This window comes from Haliotis rubra, unplaced genomic scaffold, assembly GCF_003918875.1.
Source record: "Haliotis rubra isolate DU_JTF1 unplaced genomic scaffold, ASM391887v1 Scf355, whole genome shotgun sequence".
Taxonomy (NCBI): domain Eukaryota; kingdom Metazoa; phylum Mollusca; class Gastropoda; order Lepetellida; family Haliotidae; genus Haliotis; species Haliotis rubra.
The window spans coordinates 166,555-182,127 of NW_025767030.1; the positions used below are offsets into that span (position 1 = coordinate 166,555).

General features: G+C 41.1%; 1 protein-coding gene across 1 annotated transcript; it reads left to right on the forward strand.

The window, feature by feature from the left end:
• The first annotated feature begins 3,553 nt into the window (after positions 1-3,553).
• Positions 3,554-12,348, forward strand: LOC124285201. The gene is made up of 6 exons (XM_046721387.1): positions 3,554-4,045; positions 4,746-4,976; positions 5,992-6,221; positions 7,083-7,234; positions 10,314-10,430; positions 12,093-12,348. The coding sequence occupies exons 1-6, from the start codon at positions 3,739-3,741 to the stop codon at positions 12,319-12,321; spliced, it is 1,266 nt and encodes a 421-aa protein (XP_046577343.1). The 5' UTR covers positions 3,554-3,738; the 3' UTR covers positions 12,322-12,348.
• Positions 12,349-15,573: the final 3,225 nt, after the last annotated feature.

Sequence of the window (15,573 nt, forward strand, 5' to 3'; positions counted from 1 at the left end):
ACGACCATTCCTTGGCGTGGGCAATGGAACAATCGGACATATGACAGATGACCGTTGAGGACTTGTTTGTTGTTTGTACAGTTACATGTGTTTTATGACCAGTTTTAGTGTAGATTTGGGTTAAAACCTAAGTTTGTCGTAAGAGGCGACTTACAGGATCAGGTGGTTTAGCTCGCTTGGTTGGCACATGTTATCGCATCCCTGTTGCATAGATCGATGTTCATGCTATTGATCACTGGATTGTTTGTTCCAAACTTATTTTCAGACTGCGGCCATGCATCTGGAATATTGATGAGTGGCGTCAAACATCAAACAAACAAAATATACAAAACATTACCAGCAGTGACTTCGACAGTAAACACTATAAAGCACACGTACATGCAGTTGATTCTGTTTTTGTTTATTTTTTAATTCTTTATATTTTAAATTTATTTTTATCCAAACGTTTTGTCTAACAGAACGGTTTGAAAAGCCTTAAGAGAATCGTCTGGTTTTGAGCCAAACGTCCATTGTTATCCCTAGAGCACAAAGCAACTCGACCAGCTCGGTGTCAAGTATCTTAAGGCCATGGGGAAGGTTTCTTTTGTGCATGACTGATGGCCGAGCTCGTGTTTGGAGAAACAGTGCATATGCTCAAGGGAATATCTTGGAGCAAAAACCGTTTGGCTGGGGGTTCATTGATGATTTGGTAGTGGCCCTCGCTTGACTGACAACTAGACCCTGTGACGATCAGTAAAAGTCTGAATGGACAACAGTACATCTCTGACATCCAAGCCAGGGCTGTTGTGCCACATTTCCATGAATATCCTCTAACCACAAGGCAAGTCTTCATGGGCAACAATGCTAGACCTAGTGAATTCTTACGTCAAGCCCAGATCTCAATCCGTAGAACATCTTGTGACATTATGGGTCGCAGAAACGCAGGGAGATCCCCCAGTACAAAATCTTCATCAAGAATGGAACACAATGCCCCAACGTCAAACTCAACGTCTGATGAGTTCAATAGCGGGGGCCAGGGATGTCACTGCAGATGGCGGAGGTTACACCAAATATTGATATTGTGTTCTCTTATCGATACTTATTCGATTTCTTGAGGACTTGTGAATCGTGAAAATGACATCAACAACGACCATAGTTACCAGCACTACACAATGAGTCAGTTCTTTGTCATGTCCGCTTCCCTGAATAACTACAATTTTTCGTTCATTTTGCATTTAGATTTGCCATTTAATTAGTCCTTTTGGATCACTAAGTCCTATCTTGACACTTAGTTAAATTGATGTTTGGATATGGTTAATGACAAAATATGGGATTTTGCGTTACATTATAAGTTGAGCCGAAAGGGCAAGGGGAACATAAACAAACATCGAGGGTACATCAACCCATGGGCCCCGAGGGACCAGTGAATAATGTATTTATCTTACCGAACACCTTATTGTTAATTTTGAATTGTTTGAAGCACAGATACAAATCTTTTTGTAGCTATCGCTAGATTTTGCTGACAAGAAAAACAGATTTAGAGTTATCTCCCTTCCATCGATTTGCATTCGCAAAACATCGGTAATTTCCGTACATCATACGTGATTCAATGTTATTCGAGATAAAGAATTACTACCACGAAGTACCAAATGAGTTGCCATTGACAGCGGGTTACATTGAAATGTTACTCGCTTGTGAGCCGGGTACATTGACAATAATAGAAGAGCGCTCAGCCAATCAGAAAGCGACATTTATGTGTGAGGTAAGATAATTTTCCATGAGTACAATTGAAATATCAAACAACATAAACAGAACAAAATACATTTAATTATTGATTGCATTTTGCAACTACCCATGATACAAGGAGCTGCTGATCAGGTGTTTGTGGATTGTGTGTACAACTCTTGCAACACAACATAATAGAGCATGTAAGTACGATGATATCTCATACTTTCACTTCATACTATAATGATTAAACGTAAATGTTCAGATTTTGAAGGATATAAATTGCAACTGATAATGGAAATGTGTAGATAACGCAAAAAAACGCCTTTATTTTTACGTTGCTGGTGAAATTGTATTAAGACGTTTATGATATTATTTTTCAATGAATCTCAATCATTTTGCATATTTATGACACATATTTTATAGTAAATAGGGCGCATTGTTAACTTTATATTCCTGTTTGCAACAATTGTAATAAATAATGCGCAAGAAACATTCTACTCTTACTCTTTGAATTAGAGAAGGAAGGTTTCTGTAATGAGTATATCCACACTAGTCGTCTATTTTTCTGACGTCTCCACAACCTCATCTATGGGCCATGTGGGTTCAACAAAATAGTACACTTTAGGAATATCAGGAATGCCACGTTATACATTTCTCGGTGACATGCCTAAAGAGAGTGTAACACCTACGGTTGTCTCCAATCGAATTCCTTTTTGTTCGGTTTTGTCGATAATTCGAAGCATTTCTTTTGGTTCCCCTCCACTAAGACACAAAGGTGTTTCACAATAAGCATCCATCTTTAGGTCAATCAGGATTCATCATTCTTATGTAACGTACATACACGTACCTTCATAGCATCTAGTGATATCATGGCTACCAGGAAATACCCAGAGTATTTACATACAGAGAAACATAGGTCCGGTGCAAGAGAGCTTTAAAACAGAAATCCCATGCCCATTGTTACTCTAAGAACAAAGCTGTACGCTCTTCCGATTGAGTGAGTGAGTGAGTTTAGTTTTAAGCCGCACTCAGCAATATTCCAGCTACATGGCAGCGGTCTGTAAATAATCGAGTCTCGACCAGACAATCCAGGGATCAACAACATGAGCATCGATCTGCACAATTGGGAACCGATGACATGTGTCAACCAAGTCAGCGAGCCTGTTACAACAAGTTACAACAAGCATGGGTTACTGAAGATTAATATTCTAACTCGGACCTTCAAGGGTACTCTTCCGATTGAATAACAGCACAGAAATGCATATCTAGTATTTGAGTAAGTTTGTTATCGCCCGTTCCTTCACCTGAACTCTACGAATGGATGTAGATTTCCCCATGCAGACTATGATGTTGATGGGTAGTGTCACCCTTTCAAGTTCTGCACACTCGTTGGGGAAAATTCATGCAATGGAGTTGTATATACTATGGGCTGTGAATTGTTAATTTCTGTCATTGAAATTTAGAGTGAGACAAAAGTGAATGAATTCACAAAATGTAAACTATTATCACTTCAAATTTTGGAACATATATTTTATAATGTTACAATACATTTGTAGGATAAAACTCAATCATGTGTGTTCTTAACGTCCATATCAGTCCGTGTTGATATACACTGACCTTCCTTCCCAAGTATTAAGTTGAAAATATAATCAATCATTTCGCGTAAACACTATATGTTCGTTTTAATTGTGTAAATGAGCTATTAGTGATGATATCATGGCAAATAACATCCCCATGCGAAACAATAATATAACACAATACATAATTTCAGCGCAATAATATTCTCTGAAGCAAAATATACCATATGAGACCTCATTGGAAGCATGAAACTGGTTTGACCTGTCTCAGGTGGGAGTGGCGTACAATTCCCATTTTTATCACTACTAAAAAAAGTTTTGCAAGAAATCGTGACAACATTAATCAATTCTAATCTCCAGCACACATGCCCAGATCTACGGCAAGCCCATCAGATAAAGGTCAAGAAATAGGTACTTATTCGCGTGGAACACTGCCCACATTACATGAGACAGTATGTTGTATACGTGCCTGCTTGTGTTGTCGCTGTTGACGCTGTCCGTGCGATGTGCGTCAGTGAAATTATTGGGGCGTTTCCATGCAACTCACGCAGCCTTCATTCAAGTAGAAGAGGACATACATGCTGTCAATGTCCTTGACCGCTACAACCTGTTTATAGCAGCCTTTAGCGGAAACCCCTTTTCAACAGATCACGTGTACGAGGTAGCCGCAATAGGACGCCAGTTACCAACCATAAACAGCACGAAAATATTGGATGTGTCCCACAAAATCACTTGGCCAAATGAAATCAACCAGGTTCCAGGTAGGCGCCTGAACAGAAATACATGAAGGCTTTTCTGGGTGACATACATGAAACACTATATGTGGATCTCCTTCGGTTCAGGGCCCATAGGACTGGGCTGCTATGATTATACATATGTACTGACTTCATGTGCTGTCAGGGAGCACACTCTGGCTTTGATGGTATTCTCTGATTAATTTCATGTTTGTCATTGCTTCCAAACTCCACGTACATTTGACTTCATGGACGGTGGTCTGGTTCTGCCACTTAATCAACTGGGTGTCACCTGATGATGTAGACCAAGGCTCGTGATTTGTGGAGTCCACCGTGGCTTGAATAGTGCTGACTAAATGCAGTTGTACAAATTGACACTACATAAAGAAGTATGTATTATCACGAAATGAAATTTATTACTATAGCTGTTGTGGAAAGGGTTCAGTCAAGATTAGTAAAAGCTGAATTGGACATTTCAGGGTTTTTATCTGGGTTTTTCTTGGGGTTTTTTTGTTGCTGTTTTTTTTTTCTTCTTTCTTTTTTTATTTAGTGGGGTCTGATACCTTCATCTGTTCATTGACCGATTTTTTATCCATACGGGTAATGTTTCATTAGTAACGTGACTGCAAAACTTTAGCTGAAGATTGGCATAAAGTACACTGTTCATTTCCAGTTGTCAGCAATGTATTTTGATGTCTATGCCCTAATCAGGAGCATGTACGTTCAGATGCAGTGTTCCACAAGGAGCTGGTAGTTGCAGCTGGGGGATTCCTGGTACCCCTGAAGACTCATGGAACTATTGGCTTGTTTGATCTGTCTGTGTCTCCTCCTCGTGGCCCCTTCACTATCACCAGCAGTGCTGACAGCGCCTGGTTCTACCACAGAGTCTTCTGGAAAGACATGAACGGGGACGGGCGGATTGACGCTGTTACGTGCAGAGCAAAGAAGCCGTTGTTCGGTGAGTCATAGGAAAGTTATGATGAAGAGTAATTTTCGACACACGTTAATCATAGGACCTACTCATACAATACATACAGGCTACTATAGACCCTGATCTCGACATATGACAAGCACGGTAGAGAAACCATGGAAGCTGAAACTTAAGGGGTTCATTCCAACAGATTTCTAAAATGCCCCCTTCAACAATTTTTTGTCTACCTTGAACATGTGTGTGTGTGTTTAACGCAGTCCCCATTCCTGCAATATGACGATGAAAGAATTAGGCAGATGCATAGGCGTGTGTGAAATATAACCTAACCTTGCATGTGTTTTTGGTGTCAACCAAATTGTAATCAGCACTGATTTGAATCGCCACCTGGCGTTCGGAGCAGCTACCCAGCAATATGCATATGGTCAACAGCGAAGATAGGCCTCCAAGGGTTGCAGCAAAACGTCATCAGTTTGTTACTGCCGGAAATGACCTGCGGATTGCCAGTGGCCTAAGCGTGTCTACTCGGTGCGAAGTATTCGTGAGTCTGGTCTCCAGTCGCGGAGCCAATGCAGCTGCATCCAACAGAGGCATGAACGTTTGAAACGGGCTTAAGACCACGTCAATTGGGCATACCAGGACTCCAGTACATTCACTGATGAATAGAGGTTCTGTCTAGAACTCAAACGCTCGTCTTCCCCGAGTGTGGCGTAGATAAGGATAATGAATTCAGGATTACACCGAAGCCGAACATGACTGGAGCGGGGTTGGATCTTAATGCCCTGCAGTGGAACTCGATGACAGGTTACAGGTTGAGGAGTCATTATGAGTATAGTAACTCATCATCTCTTACATGTCTACTGGGGCGGTGGGGTAGCCTAATGGTTAAAGCGTTGGCTCGTCACGCCGAAGACCCGGGTTCGAATCCCCACATGGGCACAATGTGTTAAGCCCATTTCTGGTGTCCCCCGCCGTGATGTTGCTGGAATATTGCTAAAAGCGGCGTAAAACCAAAACTCTGTCAGTTACATGTCTACTGTTTCAGGTTCAGCACAAGGAGAGCTGGTGTGGTTCGAGCATCCAGCAACAGGTGCCCTGGAGCACCCCTGGACCATGCATATCTTAGCGCACGGCCCTGATGTGTATTTTGACTTCCTCACGCTCAAAACACCAGATGGAACTTTTGACTGTATCGTGACTGCTGGCTTCTTCTCCAAGAGTCTCAATATGTTCTGGACGACAGACCCAAGTGGGAAGTGGAATGACGCGTCTAAGGTAACAATCATTCTTACTAACATTATGAAATGTAAATTCTTAAAAATCATTAACTTTAACTGATTTTGCAGAAATATGGATATGATCTATTATAAGTTATTCACTGGTCACGAGGGGGACATGGGTTGATGTACCCTCGATGTTTGTTTATGTTCCATAAACAAACATCTTGGGTACATCAACCCATGAGACCCGAGGGACCAGTGAACAACGTATTTATCTTACCGAACACTTCAGTTTTGATTTTGAACTGTTAGAAGTCATTGGATCGTACACTTCAGCCAACCTGTGTGAATCAAACGATTCGAATCTTGCATCTTGCTGTTTTTCCCGCAGGTATTGTCTTAGTAAAGTCGCCGCGGTGTAATTCCCCTTCTTAGTATTCACAGGGACTACATTTGAACGTTTTGTCAAAATTTCTTCATTGGAATGCTAGGCAATTGTTTTCGCAGCCATCGCTAGATTTTGCAGACAACACAATAAAAACAGATTTAGAGTTATCTCCCTTCCATCGATTTGCATTCGCAAAACATCGGTAATTTCCGTACATCATACGTGATTCAATGTTATTTCGAGATAAAGAAGTATTACCACGAAGTACCAAATGAGTTCGGCATTCCCACCGGGTACATTGAAATGTACCTCGCTTGCAAGCCGGGTACATTGAAAATAATTGAAGAGCACTCAGCCAATCAGAAAGCGACATTTATGTGTGAGGTAAGATAATATTTATTGTTATCTGCTTGTGTAAATGTAATGTGCTGGATCTGGCCTTATTCTTCCATAAAAGCTTCAGTCAAATATTAATGCTCTGAAAAACAAGCTATTCGAATTGGTCGAGGACTATGATCTGTGTTTCAGATCAAATCACGTGTCATTGACAACTCCTTCGGGGCCGTGTTTGATGTGCAAGCTGTGGACCTCAACGGCGATGGTGGTCTAGACCTCCTTGTCAGTGGCTATGATGCGAATAGTGCAAATGTATACAGCTTTGAGATCCCAAATGACTTCAGGTACTGAACACACATACACGTTTGAAAGTTGAAACACGTAGGAGGGAAATTCATTGTTGTGTGGTTTTCAATATATATGTCCTTCTGTACATTGCAGAACTTGTATGTACTTATATGAATGAACACAGGTGCATTACATTGCTCAGTCATGACAAATAGCCAGTTCATCCTCAAGGAAAACTATAGGATATCCAGAATAACACTGATAAAGTAAAGGAAATATGTGTGTAAGATGTATGAAGGTGTATGTAAGATGGGGCAATTGATTGAGTGTTTACTGTGATCAGAACAACGAGTACATATCATCCTTGGTTAAACCTTCAGTGATCAACAATGTATATTGCATAACATAGGCAGAGGGTTTAATGTTCTAAAGACGCTCTTCACTGCCCACAAAACAAATGCCTATGACTTTCTTAAGAGCTAGGTAGAGGCAAAGGACCTGTTCTGTTTTAAAGTTTCCTTGCCTTTGACTTGAGCATTTCCAAACCGGAAGTGAAGAAAATATACATCGTACTTGTAATAACGTACTACATACGACGTGCAGTTTCCCAGTTGAAAGTCATATTATTAAATCATGCTTTGTCATCAGCGCAATGTCTCCTGAAACAGTTGACGTTAATGTATTAACGACACATATTTCTGGCCACAACAATGTATTGTGCTACCTTGTAGGGGTACATGATAAAAACAAAGGTTTCCAACAGAATTTCCTTCATTCTAAAAGTTATTAGTTGATAGTAATACCTGTATGGTATATATATGGTATATGAGCGTATTATGAAGATGTTACAACCGGGAGTGAAGTGCGACAGTAAACGTTATGACCGCCATTGATCTTGAGACTGCCCTGTTATGAGCTCAAACTGTTTGTACCTCTCAGGTGTTCTTTTGGTGATAAGCATGTTAACTGTTATTGTCAATACAAGACGAGACGCTAAAGATATATGCGTGCATAAAATCCCAATACAACACGCCTTGTATTTGGCCTGGCATCGTTTTGCTGAAAATGAGTCAGGAAGAGTTTGCAAGAACTGTCAAAGGACTTGTTCAATGTGACGCTGTCCAGACAGTCGTCCTTTCAAACTCATCAGATCTGTCTTGACCTCGCCACAGATGTCCCCAGCTCCAAACGGTCTTGAGAGCAAGGAAAAAAAAAAAAAAAAAAAAAGGAAACAGACCTTCGTTACTCGTCGGCGGTAGACGCAAAGTAATCCATTTGGTCTGGAAAGCTGGAACATGCTCTCGCCTCTTTGTCAATATAGTTCTGCCAGTATTGCAGTGTTGAAGCCCATCGATGTTTTGATGTAGGAGTTCAAGTGTCACTTTTGTCTCGCTGTGGTCAGGAGGTCTGCCACTCACAGCTGTGTGTCCTATTCACCCGGTCTGCCTATAACAGGCGTTGACGCGTTGACGATCATTCGGCTACAGGTAGCTCTCAAACTAATATCTACGTATGTCCCTATTCAGCCAGTAGTGAATGGACACCCGATAGGATGACATTGCAATGCTAAGTCGTCAGCACCTCTCAGTCAGTTGGGGTTGAATACTCCCTAGGGAGTTGAGCACTGACATCGAGAGCACATGGATTCTGGCGTTAAATTCCAGCATCTAAAATGAGCCATTCGAATGGAATATGTCATATAGGCAGAACCAGTACAAAGTTAACATGTTCATGTTCCCACAAAAACAAATAACTTGAATAACGTTTAAATACTTCCCGATCGATTTTAAAATCTGGCCATGACAGAAATTGACAAGTCATTGTAATAGGTAGCTCCCACGACAATCATTCTAAACAAAATTTATTGTCTCAGCTTCCACATAAGATTCATTTCATTCAAGAAAAGAAAGTCCTGAATGCATACATGTATGCCATCTGCTTTACAAGTGAAACTGCACAGGAATTCTAATCCCATCAAACGGCTCTAATCTATGACTATGTCTCTTATACCGACTTGAACGATTTCACAATTTGCCACATTTACAGTCCGCTTATGTTCTTGTTAAATAAGGCACTGGTCCTCGTGGCTGATAATGGTGTCGATGTAAGTTTCAGGTGAGTGAGTTTAGCTTTACGTCGCACTCAGCAATATTCCAGCTATGTGGCGGCGGACTGTAAATCGTCGAGTCTGGACCAGACAATCCAGTGATCAACAGCATGAGCATCGATCTGCGTAACTGGGAACCGATGACATACGTCAACCAAGTCAGCGAGCCTGACCGCCCGATCCCGTTAGTCGCCTCTTACAACAAGCATGGTTTACTTAAGATCAATATTCTAACCCGGATCTTCACGGGTATGTAAGTTTCAGGCTAGACTGGCGTTATTGAAGTTGGTGGATTTCTTAACCCAAATGACATAACCTTACCGATTTAGTCCATCTGTTTAAACAAAAGCAGAAGGCTTCTAGTTCCCCTTCAAAATGGCAAACTTACCAACGCAAACTTGACTAATTCTGTCATTGAAATCACTAATTCTGATCTGTAGCTGAAACAGCTGAAACCCAATACTACCCATCAAAAGTTTACACTCACTATTGTAAATGTAGCCACTTACTTCAGTCAAATATTCTAAACTAGATTTTGCAAAATATTCAATTCTGTATAAAGATACTGTTTACACATGAACTGATGTATTATAAAACAAATTCGTAACGTTGAAAAGATTAGTGTTATGAGTTCAGTAAATGTTGAAACTCGGTGAGAATTGGCGAATTCTTAACAAAACTTTACACCAAAACGCAGCTGTTCACATGCACGATATTGATACATGCTTTTCAGCACTTTGATGCATGATCCTGGTGAAAGTCGTCTGCATAAGGTTTGCAGTTGTTTCCCCCAAGTTAGTTGAGAAATTCATCTTCGATGTAACCATATATATAAACATAACATATAGTGAATGCTTTGAGTGAGTCTAAACATTTGATGGGTAGTATAGTTAGGCTGAGGGTGTGTAGCACTACAGACGGACATCAGCCAGGAGAGCGGTACGTTATCCAGCCTTGTAAGTGGTGCTAGTTGTAATCGAGGCAGGAGTACGGCTGTGTGTTGTACGAAATGTTCATTCTGTTGACAGGACCGAGAAGTTCCCCCGTCATACACTGGCTGGAGGCTTCAGTCCGCGACAGAAGGGTCTGGGTAAGGGGGCTCCAGGATCTTCACAGACTGTCTACCCCACAAGTAGCACCAAAGGGTAACTATTGCCCTCACACCAACTACACTATCTTCACTAGAGAGAACTTCATACATGTGACTGACGTTTAAGGTTTAATAATGCAGTTTGCCTTGGCCGTCATTTTTATATGTATGATATTGACATTCGCCTTCGAACCCTTATAGCAATGGATTAGTTCATTGATGCCCTGTGATATATCACATTGTATTCTTCACAACAAGCACCACGTCTGATTGATACATCTGATTTGAGAGCATCACCATGGAAGATAACATTTCTATAAAGAACTTCTAAGTTGTTGTCATTTGCAAAGCCTTTATTCAGCGGTGCCAACTTAATGTGGTTTTTGATATTTTTTTATGCTACATAATTTCAATGAATACCATATGTGCATGTGCTCGCTGGAGCTTTCGGAACTCAGTTTAAAGCGAATAAAAGAACAAGTAATCTACCTCTGTACTGAAACACGTTTATCTCTTAATACATGTAACCATTACATTGCCGCCCGTATACAATACTTACACCATCATTGCCAAAGGAACATTTAAAAACAAACCTTTATTTAAGCAGTACAACCAGGTTAATTCAACATGAAATCATAGTTGTTTTATACTAGTCCAGACAAACGACGTCACATTTAGGAATCGTGATATTTATAAAAGACACATATAGTGTATTCGATGCTCGACAACATGAAGTGCTGCGTGGTTGAGAGGTTGAGTCAGGAAATTGATGTTTTCAAGGAAAAAAGCCAAAGACAGCGCAATATATTGGTTCTCTGGAAACCTGTTGTTCGTTCATTGCCGATATACATGGCATCACTGGCGATTTCTGACAATATGCCGCCCCCCTCAGCACCGACAAGTATCAAGGGGTGTTGCATGTTCTCGACACAAACAACTTCACTAATAATCGTAGAAGTAGCTTGTATGAATTAAACCACTCGTCTAATATGGGATCAAGTTCGACATTATTGTCATTTTGTAAATATAGCTGTTAATGTTTGGCAAATATCTTCAGTATCATCATGAAAGTTAGATACAAGAAATAAATATAGGAAAATAGATTGTTTTTCAAAATGTATCATGATAAAGACAACGTATAAATTCTTCACAAGCTTCGCATGTTTTCACCAGAAAAAAACAAGCTGTAACAGATGTTACAAGAAACATTCTCGAAAACTTTAATTGCTTATCGCTTCTGGTGGCAAACTACACGCGGCTGAAACTTCAATGCAATATTGTTTTGTATTATTATTCCTATATATATTAGATGACTTATTATTATTAAACACATCTTTGCTAATTGTAAAGAAACGTTAGCCGTAGGCCAGTCCAATGGTTTATGTTAGGTCCCTGTGTTCAACCTCCCTATCATGCAGCAGACATAACTACTGTATATCCTTCCACGACTGATAAGACACCATCGTGGGAAACATAACATACCAGTGCAGTACTCCCCTGCACTATCCTATCACGCGTGTCCCAGTTCCCAGTCCTGTAACGTCGTGGCATGCGCCTACCTAACCTACAGACAGAGCTCAGTGCTAAGGCGACGATGGCCTCATGACGACATGCTGAATTTCTTATATCATGTCTAAGGTTTGGAACTTCAAATAACCAGTGCGACTGTCGATGGTCGTGGCTCAGTACGTATTTGATGTGTCGTTTTGTTTTATAGGAAGCCGTTGATTGTGTTATCGGGGGATGACGACGGAAGAGCATACATACTGAAACCATCATCAACGTCGCAGAGTGACTGGACGTATGACAAAGAGACTTTCCTTGACGTTGGCCAGGGAACTGTTGGAGAACCAGCCATCAGGGATGTGGACGGAGACGGGTACGGGGAAATATTTGTACCTGCATATAATCAAGGTTATGTGTATGTGTACACATTTAAACAATAAATGGGACGCATATTCCCTACACTCTTATTTATTTCAGTTTGCTATTATCATGTTCAAATTACCTGCAGAGCATTTCGCAAACAAATGTTGTCATCGACGACCCTTTTAGTCTCTCTCATCTCCTAGTAAATGGGAAATGTAATCTGCGGGGTTTATTAACATATGTCAATGTATACTGACGCACTTTGAACACACATACATCTTATCAACACATATTTTAACAAATGTTAATGAACTAGTGAATGTTCAAAATGCAACAAACGGACGAGTTTGGTGTTTTCCGGAAGCAGACAAGATCAGGATAACACATCTTCTCTCATTACGATTGCCAGAACAATATTTTCCTCAAAATGGAAATGCACATGCAGTCCCTGGAGTTGGATGCATTAAAAGCATGAGAAAGCATGGAGAGCACGACAGCGGCTCGGAACCATGCCGCACCTGAGTTTACGAGCCAGGCCGGAACTTCGCAGACAGCCCCTATCAATGTCAGAACAGCAAACAGGAATGTTAAGTTACAACAGACGAGACTTACAGACTGGCACACATCAGCGATCGGTTGAGAACGACAACAGCAGCAAACACAGCTAGTAGACAGGGGAGACAAACTCACCCAATAACAGTCCTTTTAGTGGCTGAGGCACTGGCGCTGGACTACGCTGTCGACGTCCTTTAGGGTGACCCAGTGACCGTGAAGCCCGACGTCAATTTGCCCATCATAATAGACGACAAGCACGGCTTGTACTCCGTACAATTGGGTTTTCTCACGAATCATGGTACTGAATTTCATTTGTCGGCGAAGTAGAACGTGTGTACGACGTCGAGAATGTTACACCAATGTATGTGTCAGAGGGCAAGGTCGATTTGTGTCATGGTTTAGGGAGTGACCTCCATGTCTCCCATAGCAGTCTCATAGCACAGCGCCATGTGGATGAAGGTTTGAAGTGTTTCCCAACGTCAGTTGATGTTTCACCATGATAACGCACGTCGTCATGCAGCAAAACTGGCACGCAGCAAGCCGGAATTAATGTGATGAAGTGACTGACCCATTCAACAGAAATATAAGCAGTGACCAGTCGGTATTGTCACGATGTGGTGGCCCCGACTAGTGTAAGCAACAATTACAATACAAGTGTTACATAAGCACTTCTGGTGTTAGCATGCATAAAGCAATCGAATACAAACACACGACGGGCTCTGCAGAAGATGGATAACAATTTGTAATACTCGCCCTATTTCCTGTTAAGCAAAATCAGTTTTTCAGCACATGGTGTCTAAACAGTCATCAATTCCTATTAACATCAAAAATATTTTGCGTAAATACCATGCACGCAGCAAACACGTACGCATGTAAATGAACATGTACGTGCAAATTGTGAATCGCTTGCTAAAGGCGAGGAGATGTATTCATGAATATGGTTTCAGAATAAATGTACTTTGATATGAACACAAGCTACTTTTTTCTCTTAGGATTGGTTCTAGGAATGTTCTTATTTCTTTCGAGATTTTGTGTGAAGCCCATTTTAGTTGTTCCCCGCCATGATATTGCTGGAATATTGCTAAAAGCGACGTAAAGCCATACTCACTCACTCGAGATTTGTCTAAATGTATCCAGGAAAAATATTAACAGTTAAATTGCAGTCAATGTTATCTAGTTTTCATGTCTCAGGCTGAATCTTAATCATTTAAAAGTCGCCTTTGTGTCGATGTGATAGGTGTTTATGCTTGAATAAACTGCTCGTATAACTGTTTGACTCAACACACGTCACAGACAAATATTTCAAAATATTCCGAGTTTGAGGTGAGGTGAAGTGGGGTTTAACGTCGTACTTTATATTTCGCTCATATGACGACGTGCATGCGTGTGTATGTGTGGCTGCTTGTAATAGCCCAGACCTAAGCTGGTTTTATAGTGCTAGCCCACTGAGATACCACCATACTGACTCCGAGCCGGCCAGTCCTTGTTGTACCCCTTAGTGCCGAGCGCCGGGGAACATTTCAAGTTTGAAATAACTGGATACATTAACCTGGACCTAAACCACACCCACTCCGCATGACCCAGGTTGCCAGGCAGTGTGTGTAGTGTACTCCAAACACACCCAGTAAAATATTATGATGACTGATTTCTGTTACAGCTCATGATAATGTTAACACAAAACACTTAAATCTTTCAGACTTCCCCCTCAGGCTTGCCAAGGTAGATCATTTAGTATTTAGTTATTTAGTATTATAAATATCACTCAAAAAGGTAGAATGTTCTTGTAGTGTCTGGAGTAGTACTTCCCTTTGTTAGTTGGAACCATAAAGCCTTTTCCCACGCAGAGTGGATGGTTGCAGAGTTGAAATCTTCATTGAACATGGTTTCTTTCAGGAAAGCTAAATGCAGACAGTTATAATTGTCCCCTAAACAAGATAACATTTGCCATTTTGTGATTGCTAGGTCGTTTTGTTATCGCTGATGCCATATTCTAATGTGTATAAATCTGAAAACACGTCGTATTACGTTTATGGAAATATTCGTAGTAAGAGCATGCTGGATTGTACCTCAAAACTAGTGAAATCAAAACACATAAGATTGGGGCTACCGTAATATGGGGCGACATGGGGAGAGACTTTGAGTCACCCCTCTTGTCAGGCCTGCATACTAGGTGGCCTCTCACACTCGTCAGTTTCCGATTTTGATCTCGGAAAAAAACCCATTGCGTCCACATCCATCCCACGTAGATCATTGGTGACGTAAGTGTTACTGTGTCCACAACCATCCCACGTAGATCATTGGTGACGTAAGTGTTACTGTGTCCACAACCATATCGCGTGTCGGGGATGACCAGTAGATAAGTCATTGGTGACGTAAGTGTTACTGTGTCCACAACCATATCTCGTGTCGGGGATGACCAGTAGATAAGTCATTGGTGACGTAAGTGTTACTGTGTCCACAACCATATCTCGTGTCGGGGATGACCAGTAGATAAGTCATTGGTGACGTAAGTGTAACTGTGTCCACATCCATGACACGACAACGATTGGTGACGTAAGTGTAACGGTGTCCACATCCATGACACGACAACGCATGCAGACTGATTACGTTCAGGTCCACAAAACACGGGCGACAATCCGTGCTGAAAAAATCCAGTGAGGCACAGAAAGGCGGAAACATTTCTACCAAGACTGAGCTCCCCAATATGTATGACTCAGTTTGGCAACATTCATGAGCTGTTGACACTAACTGTCAACAATGTTCATCCTAAAACT

Coding starts and splice junctions, on each gene's coding strand:
- LOC124285201 (XM_046721387.1), top strand. CDS start 3,739: ATGTTGTATACGTGCCTGCTTGTGTTGTCGCTGTTGACGCTGTCCGTG. Junction 4,977..5,991: donor AGCAAAGAAGCCGTTGTTCG/GTGAGTCATAGG, acceptor CTACTGTTTCAG/GTTCAGCACAAGGAGAGCTG. Junction 10,431..12,092: donor CCCACAAGTAGCACCAAAGG/GTAACTATTGCC, acceptor TTTGTTTTATAG/GAAGCCGTTGATTGTGTTAT.